Source organism: Lactuca sativa, chromosome 8, assembly GCF_002870075.4.
Source record: "Lactuca sativa cultivar Salinas chromosome 8, Lsat_Salinas_v11, whole genome shotgun sequence".
NCBI lineage: Eukaryota > Viridiplantae > Streptophyta > Magnoliopsida > Asterales > Asteraceae > Lactuca > Lactuca sativa.
Window position 1 is genome coordinate 25,102,122 of NC_056630.2, and position 9,550 is coordinate 25,111,671.

At 36.0% G+C, this 9,550-nt stretch overlaps 1 protein-coding gene across 1 annotated transcript; it reads left to right on the forward strand.

Annotated features, from left to right (window-relative positions):
• The first annotated feature begins 4,941 nt into the window (after nucleotides 1–4,941).
• LOC111897323 (uncharacterized) lies at nucleotides 4,942–5,418 on the forward strand. The gene has a single exon (XM_023893277.1). The coding sequence runs from the start codon at nucleotides 4,942–4,944 to the stop codon at nucleotides 5,416–5,418; it is 477 nt and encodes a 158-aa protein (XP_023749045.1).
• The last annotated feature ends 4,132 nt before the right edge of the window (nucleotides 5,419–9,550 follow it).

Genomic DNA, 9,550 nt, shown 5'->3' on the forward strand with positions numbered 1-9,550 from the left:
ATTTTACTAACTATTTTTATTTTTATTTTTTGTAAAATTTTAACCCATTTTAGGCTATAAAACTTTTGAAATAAAATAAGATATTTATCCATGTTTATTTATACGAAAGGTATATATTCTATATATTTATTAAAAAGAAAATGTTAATATCAGTATGTTTTAGATTTCTTATTATCATTTTGACCCAACTATTATATGTTGTGTTCAACACGGTGTAGAAAAATATAATAAATCTTTAGAAAGTTGAATTATAGTATGTTCTTTCCTATATTTTGATAAGAATGAAAATTGAACACTTGATTCCATGTCTTATATCAGCAACATCATTTATGTGTTATTATAAAATAAAACACTTCTAATCTAAAATACGTCACTTTGTATGTTGAGTCATCTAAAAAGGAGACTTTAGTTTGTCTTTTATCCCGACTCAATTACTTTGAACTTTTTTGCAATTGAAGCAAAACAAATGGTTTTAAATTATTAGTAACCTTGAACAATTAATATGTGCATGATTAAAATAAAAAATAATGCGAAACCTTTTGGTATTTTTTATCTCACAAAAATATACAGTGATTCCATAGAGGAGTGATTAGACGGATGTGTGGCTAAAGATGTGAGGATTGCAAAAATAAATACCAAAACATGACCATTGCAAATATAAATCGGTGTAGTTGGTCAACGCCTTTAAGAGTTCTAAATGTGCTTGTCATACTTCAAATTATGCCAATATCACATATCTCTTTTCCTGTTACAAACTCAACTTAGTTTAACATTACGAAGAAAGCCAATTAATCTACACTCACCTAATGAGATATTAACTACGATTAGAAAATATCGAACATGTGCTAATGTCTGATAAAAAAAATCCAGCAAATAGTTTGTAAACCCTTCATGACCTTTAATTTACCAGCAAGGGCATATTAAAGTTTTAACAAATCTAAGTAACATAATCAACACGTCCTGCAACAAATATAGTGAACTTCCTTTTTTTTACTACAACTTCTTCCATCCTTAGCTATATGTTTATAAGCCTTATTAAACTAAACAGCAGGATAATTTTCACAGTTCAATAATATTCGAGCAGTTCTTCTCTAACTAAATTAACCATAGCCTTTTGGATTACTTTTTCAAACCTCAAGTCCATCTCCAAGACCCAAAAGTAGCAGATGATGGGATGTTGTTGTAGATAATTTTGAGTTTGAAAGCAGACATTCGCCTTGCAAGACATATACAAATGCACTTCAAGATTGGGGTTGAGCTAAAACTGGAAAAAAAGAAGAAGACAAACCTTAAGGTATGAACGAAACGAATATTCCACATATTACAGAACAACACACAAAATATCAAGGAAATAAAATTAAACAGGTAATTTGAAGTATACTTTCTAGTATATTATGAAATACGAAACTGTGATTGCATGCATTTCTTAGTTGGACTTGGCACCTACCCCACACATATCAAGTTTGTACTCCAAGTTTCCAAGTACAGCCTACATACTGCAACTTTTTTATTTTACAAAGATGTCTGAGCACACATACGTACAGATCTCATCAAGGATTCAACAACTCCTTTCATAACTTATTTGATCCGAAAAAAAAAAAAAAAAAAAAAACACCTGCATATATTATTTGGTAAATAATAAGTATGCTATATGGGAAAAATACAAAACTTAATCAATAAACCATTCGTGACAAAGGCTGAAGTAGAGAAATAATTAATTACATCTTCAAAAGCTTGACTTTTATGTTCTAATTTCACTTTCAACTAAGTTAAGTTCATCTGTACAAGGAGATTGGTTCTTTAAGAAAAAAAATTGCATTCTTTGTATATGAGACAAACATTTTCCAACCGCCAAATTTCAAGTTGAAACAATATTAATCAACCAACCATGAACAATCCACATGAAAAAAAAAAAAAAGAGAAGCAGGGGGCTCTATACTCATAGAGTTTCTCCCCAATCAGAACTGCTCATCATGTGCCATAAAACAAAAATCATATCAATCGATTTTCAATTTCTTGTAAAGAAATAGAAAATGGGTCAATAAAAAACTAAACATGTGAAATTTATACCATGATAAGAGGATTAAAAGGAATATGAACCAGAGGTAGCACGACTGTATTACCTGATTACCTATTTTGGGTGAAGGAAGCGAGAGTAATAGTTATGGTTGTGGACATCTGGGCAGCTAGCAGTGAGTGGCCATGAAGGCGAAGCCAGTGGAGTGACAGTGAAACAGAGAAGCGTACGACAAAGAACTGAAATTTCAATTTGGGGGTTTATTGGTTTAATCGATAGCGTTTCTCGTAAATTTAGGAATCTAGGCGTGTGTTTGTGCAAGATAGGCGCCGAGATTGGGTAATATGGAAAATGCCGCAACAAAAGGTTTGCATTTGAAATTTGAAAGATTAGTACTTAATTTCTATAATTAACGGACGTTATTTAAGGTAATTTTGAATTTCATTTCATATCCTGCTGCCGACCAATGCAAGACAGAATATGATCGTTTCAAATTCAACTCCTTTGAGAGATACCATTTGAAAAGGCAATTATGAACTTCAAGTGTTTTAATATAGTGGTTCTGATTATAAATTATAAGATTATTTATGGGTCTAATAATCAGTTTCAAACCATACACCTTCATCAGAGCTGATTATTCTAGGGAAAAGTATATTACGTATTTACGCCTCTTTAGAGACTTCTCACCATCAGAAAAAAAAAAAAAAAAAAAAGAATGGTAGTGGTAGTCGTCGGAGAACAGCAAAAGGATGGAGAAGGCAGTGGCGGTGGTGGTATGCACAGAAGTCATAACATTATTGCAATTAAACTTGAAATTATAGTCAGACTAGAAAGAGAAAGAGAAAGGAGGGAGGAGAAGCACCAAACATCGCCAGTGGTTCCTGGTAGCATGGTGGTGAAAGAGACTAGGTTCGTCGGTCAAAATCGCCAGAGAGATCGAACGAGTGAAAATGAGTTGTGGTAATTGTAGGGAAATATTAGCCATCATTTTCTTAAGGTATTAGAGGCGACAATATTTTTTCATGCATTCACTAAGAGTAGGGCTGTTAATCGGGTCAACCCGATCGGGTTTCGGGTTAATCGGGTCGGGTTAGTCGGGTTTTCACAAAAAATAATTTAACCGGACACCCAACCCTATTAAGGAATGGGTTGGGCGGTTTTGGGTTAATCGGGTTTCGGGTTAATAGGGTCGGGTTAGTCGGGTTAATACACAAACACTTAATTTAAACATAATATATATGTTTTTTCAAGAGTGCAATTTTATATAAACTCAAACCATTTTTTTACTCTTTTCTTAACATCAAGAATGCATACTAATTGAAATAAATTAAAAATAAAAGATCATGGACCTTATGGTTATTACAACATATGAGAAAGCACGCATACCACAATAGCTAAAAGAGTTCTTCCATTATAAATATTAAATAGATGAACTTTCAATCTCTAGTTAACGATTAACACCATATAGTTTATTCATGTTTATAGTTAGTTTAAAGTAGAAATAACTATAAAAAAATCTTTACTTTCTCAGCTGCTCTAGTACTTTTGAGATTTTATATCTTTTTGGACTTCAACTTCGTCAATGGAAGTTACTTGACCCTCATATGTTTCTAAAGTCACAAAAATTTACATTTTCAAAGGGTTTGTAGTCTTTTGTACTCTTCAAGTAGAGAATGGTGGAATATGTAAAAGTTGTGAATTCCTAACCGGGTTATTCGGGTTAACCCGATAAACCCGATTATTTGTAGTTAGGGTCGGGTTTAGGGTTGATTTTTATAAAAAAATCAGGTTTAGGGTGAACCCGAATAACCCGATTTGGAATTCTAACCCTATTGAACCCGACCCTAATTACCTTATTCGGGTTAGGGTCGGGTCGGGTTAATCGGGTTCGGGTTTTTTTGACACCCCTAACTAAGAGTAGTGGAAAACAATTTGGGAAAAAGCCTTTAGTATTAAAAAATTTGAATAAGTCTTGATCTACACCTAAAAAATTAGTTGTTGTAACTAACAAGTTTCCAATTTTTTATGAGCACCAAGTTCTGTATCAATTATATGATGTGTATTTCTTTAATCGGTGAATAATCTATGTTGTTGTAAGTAAGAAGTTATCCTATTTTTTATAAGCACCAATTTGTGTATAAATTATATAATGTGTATTTGTTTAATTGGTGGTTCGCAAATTACAATTGTACATACTAAGTCAGAAATTAAGGATGAGCTGGAATTACCAACTACTCTACGGTCTACACAGGTGTTGTCTTAACTTCAGTATTTATAATGGGATGTTCCATTTTTTTGCTGATGAATAAGTAGCAAATTACAGAATCCAACAAATAGAGACTTGGGTTATATCAAATCACTGGATAGAATGGACTACGGGCATAGTATTGAAGTTACAAATACTTCTCGTTCAATAAATCTACCGCACAGGGATCTACTCGAAGGTAAATTCTGCTACCAAAAAAGAATAATAAACTTTTTTTTTTAATACTAGAGCATGTAAAGAAGAATCGATCAAACAGAAAATAATTGTGCACTAGCATTCTAGACTCTAGAGTGATCTGTTAATGAAAACCAACCCTACTTACAGTCTGATAATTAATTGTTGAAAGTTGAATCTAGTTTGATCAATAGTATATATAAAAGAAGAAGAATTAAATGACTGCATGCAGTACTGATTCTCAGATGTTTTTTTTATTTATTAAATATTGGAGACATACAAAGAATACAACAAGACCTATCGTCCACAGGGGCGGACGCAGGATTTTACAGTAGGGGTTGCACGGGAGAGTTAGGGGTTGCACGAAAGTAGAAAAAATAAAAATTTCGAAAATTTTCGGAAAATTTTCCATTGCGGCCGGAAAAGTTAGGGGTTGCCGGTGCCACTGTGGACCACCCCTAGGTCCGCCCCTGGTCGTCCACTGATGAAAGCATCATTTATGGGTGACTGGCAAGCTGCCAAGGCCATCATTGATGAACGACAGGAGCTGGTACAGTTTTCTATCACTGCCAATCAGGAGACATTGCTCCATCTTGCTGCTTCAGCAGAAAACACCAAGCAGACACAAGATTTTCTGCAAAATCTTGTAAATATGCTGGAAATGAATGACTTGAAACTTGAGGATCGCAATTCCCGGAACGCCTTTCAGATTGCAGTTGCAAATGGAAGTCTGGAAATGGTTGATATAATGCTACGAAAGAACCAAGCCGTGCTAAGTATCCCCAATATGAAGAACGGTTTTCCATTAAGCATAAGTGCTTTCTTTGGACATCATGACTTGACAAGGCATCTATATCAACTTTCCGAGGGGACGATTAGGGGTAGCAAATCGTACTATCGTTTTGTGTTTCTGTCTGACACGACACCGTTGGGGTTGGAAAACTCTTCTATTAAACACTAAAATAGAATTACAATAGGAGGAGCAACTCTCACACTCAACTATTACAAAAAACCAACTCTCTCTTTAACACTCTCTCACTAAGTGCTATACTATATCTTTCTATGTGTTTAGGATGTTTACAACTGAAGATGAAGCTTCTATTTATACCCATGACAGCCACCATTTGTGTAACCTTCATTAATTGTGTTCATCATAGGGTAGGAAGAAAACTTGTCACCGTAGGTTTCATTTTGTCAAAAAAGATGGTTACTGTAGCTTTGGAGGCTGGAACACAACAAATCTCCCCCTCCAGTCTCCGTCAAACAATCCTCATCCCATCTATGTCACCACATAGTTTGTGTTTTTCTTGTGTCACCACATTTGTCAACATGTCTGCAGGATTGTTGTTGGTGTTGATCTTTAACAACTTCAATTCTCGTCCCTCAATTGCTTCCCTAAGCCAGTGATAACGAATATCAATATGTTTTGTGTGGGAATGGTACATCGAATTCTTACTTAGGTCCATAGCACTCCGACTATCACAATGAATGATGTACTCTTCTTGTGGAAAGCCTAATTCTTGAAGAAACCGTTTCATCCATATAAGCTCCTTCCCAGCTTCAACGGCAGCAATATACTCGGCTTCTGTTGTTGACAGTGCGACACACTTCTGTGATTGCCATGAGATAGCTCCCCCTGCCAAAGTGAAAATGTAACTTGATGCAGATTTTCTATTATCAAGATCTCCTGCCATATCGGCATCTGTATAATATTCCATGATTGGCTTTGCTCCCTCGTAGCATAAACATAGTTTTGAAGTACCCTTTAGGTATCGAAGTATCCATTTGACTGCTTCCCAATGTTGCTTTCCCGGATTAGCTAGATATCTACTCACAACACCAACATCATGAGCAATATCTGGTCTTGTACATACCATCGCATACATAAGACTTCCTACGGATGAGGAATAAGGGACTGCTTTCATCTCTTCTTTTTCTTTCTGAGAAGAGGGACAATTTTTCTTACTCAACTTGAAGTGATTATCCAAGGGCGTACCAACGGGCTTGGCATTTTCCATGTTGAACCTTTTGATCACACATTCAACATACTCTTCCTATGATAAGAACAATTTTCTTGATTTTCTATCACGGATAATTTTCATGCCCAATATCTGTTGTGCTTGGCCTAAGTCTTTCATATCAAAGAACTTAGACAAATCCTTCTTCAAGTTGTTGATCATCGTTGCATCTTGGCCCACTATCAACATATCATCCACGTAGAGCAAAAGGATGACAAATTTCCCATCTGGAAACTTCTTCAGATAGACACAATGGTCTGCAATAGTTCTCTTGTACTCATGATTCATCGTAAATGAATCAAACTTCTTGTACCACTGCCTTGGGCCTTGCTTAAGACCATAAAGGTTCTTTTTTAATTTACAGACGAGTTGCTCTTTCTTTGGGACTTTAAAGCCATTAGGCTGATCCATGTATATTTCTTCATCCAAATCACCATGGAGAAAGGCTGTTTTCACATCCATCTGCTCAAGTTCAAGATCTAGACTGGCAACTAATCCGAGTACAACTCGAATAGACATCATCTTCGTAACCGGCAAAAAAATTTCACCAAAGTCGATTCCTTCTTTTTGTTGGAAACCTTTGACAACGAGTCTTGCCTTATACTTCATAGTATTTCCCTTGTCGTCTTTCTTCAACTTGAAAACCCACTTGTTTTTGAAGGCTTTCTTTCCTTTGGGGAGTTTCACCAACTCATATGTTTGATTCTTCTGCAAATAATTCATTTCTTCTTCCATGGCCTTCTGCCAATTTGCTTTATCAATATGAGATTGAGCTTCTTGAAAGCTCTCTGGATACCCCTCACTAGTAAGAAGGATGTAGTTTGAAGTCAGATATCTTCTTGATGGAGCACGAACTCATTCGGATCGTCTAACTTGAGTTCCTTCGTTTGTAACTTCTGGAAATGTATCTAAAGTATCATGGGGTGGAAGCTCCCCCTGCTCAACACCTTCTTGATTTGCATCATCAACTTCTTCATCCTCTTCTTCAGTGGAAACATCATCTTTATTTTCAGATATTATATCTGAAACTTTGGAGCTTTGTTGCTTGTTAATCGGTGCCTTGAAATCATAATACTGGTTTTCATAGAAAACCACATCTCTACTTCGAATAACCTTCTTTAGTTTTGGGTCCCATAGCTTGTAACCAAACTCTTCATCTCCATATCCAATAAAGATGCATGGAGTGGATTTGAGGTCCAACTTCTTCCGCAATTCACTTGATACATGTGCAAACGCCTTGCACCCAAATACTCTCAAGTGAGAATATGATATGCCTTTACCCGTCCATATCTTCTCTGGAACTTCAAAATTCAATGGAGCGGAAGGTGGCCTATTTATTAGATAGCAAGATGTCAATACAGCTTCACCCCAAAATGGCTTTGGGAGTTTAGTCATGCTGATCATGCATCGAACTTTCTCAACAATAGTGCGATTCATCCGTTCTGCTACACCATTGTGTTGTGGGGTTCGTGGGACAGTCTTTTCATGTCTGATACCATGTTCCGTGCAGTATTTAGAGAAATCAGGGGAATAATACTCGCCTCCATTATCTGACCTGAGACATTTCAACTACTTGCCTGTTTGTCTTTCCACCCTTGCATGAAAAGCTTTGAAGCGGTCCAATACTTGGTCCTTCGTCCTCAAACAGTATGCCTATACCTTTCGTGATGCATCATAAATGAATTTCACAAAATATCGGCTTCCACCAAGAGATTCTACTTCAATGGGTCCATATACGTCGGAGTGGACAAGGCTCAGCAACTCAGAGCGGTTCTTTCTTGTGGAGCTAAAGGAAACTCTGTGTTGTTTCCCGAATAGGCAGTATTCACAAGGATCCAAGGCAACATCTTTTTCCATTGAAATGGACTCCTTCTTTACAAGAGTCGTCAATCCCTTCTCGCTCATGTGGCCTAGTCTTCTATGCCACAAGTTTGGTGATGTCTCTTCTTTAACAGCATTGAGACTTGGCTGAAGTAGCTTTACATGGCTTTTATAAAGAGTATCATCAAGTTGTCCCCTTGCAACAACCATAACACCTTTTAACAAATTCTAAGTGTCATTTTTGAATTGATTATCATATCATTGGACGTCAAGAGCTCCAACTGAGATAAGATTCATTCTTAGCTCTGGGACATGCTGGACATCTTTCAACACCAATGTACATCCAACATTGGTCTTTAAATGCACATCATTAATACCAGCAATGCTTGAGAAACTGGTGTTTCCCATCTTTACGGTACCATGGTCTCCGGGTTTATAAGTAGTGAATAAATCCCGGTTTGGAGTCGAATGATATGATGTAGCGCTATCAATCACCTACTCATCTGATGGGTTTTAGCCATAAGAACTTTCCTATGTGCGCATGCAAAACCCTAATGCTTGGATCTAGGTTTCTCTAATTAAACATGCTTTCAATCCAAGACTTATAATGACTAATTAGGTATAAGAATAATACAAAATCAGATCTAGAAGCTTACCTTTGAATCTCTTGTTTGATCTTGTTGTCTTGTAGCTCTAGAGTCACAATTGCCACTCCTCTAATGGCTTACAAACACCAACTAGCAAAGAGGATGATTTGAGAGAGAGGTTAGGGATGAAATTCGGCCAGGGTTTCTTCTCCTTAGAAGAGATACCGATTTTCCTTGCCCATAAGGTCTATTTATACTTGAAGACTCCTTAAGGGTTTCACCTTAAACCCTAGTTGGATAATCTTTCCTTAAAGCAATCCATATCCTTACCATAGATAAGCCTTGGACGATTTTGAGCTATCCTTAGCTTCTAGAATTCGTCCATCCTCTATCCAATAAGAATTTACAGTCTAAAGTGTAACTATCAAACAATTGACAGTTTATACCCTCTTATTTAATTAATCTCTTTAAGTCACCAAATTAATATTAATTAATTTATGGCATATATTAATGAAATAGCAATATTATTATACCTTATATTATTCTCATAATATATTAATAATATCTATTCTCTCATAATAAATCATCCTGTCAAGTTGCTATGGTGAAGGCAACCCAAAAGGACCATGCACAATCGGGTCAAATACTTGCCTAATATAGTTGTAGC

What these genes read in the sequence shown, in the direction of transcription:
- LOC111897323 (XM_023893277.1), top strand. Translation starts at nt 4,942, where the DNA reads ATGAAAGCATCATTTATGGGTGACTGGCAAGCTGCCAAGGCCATCATT.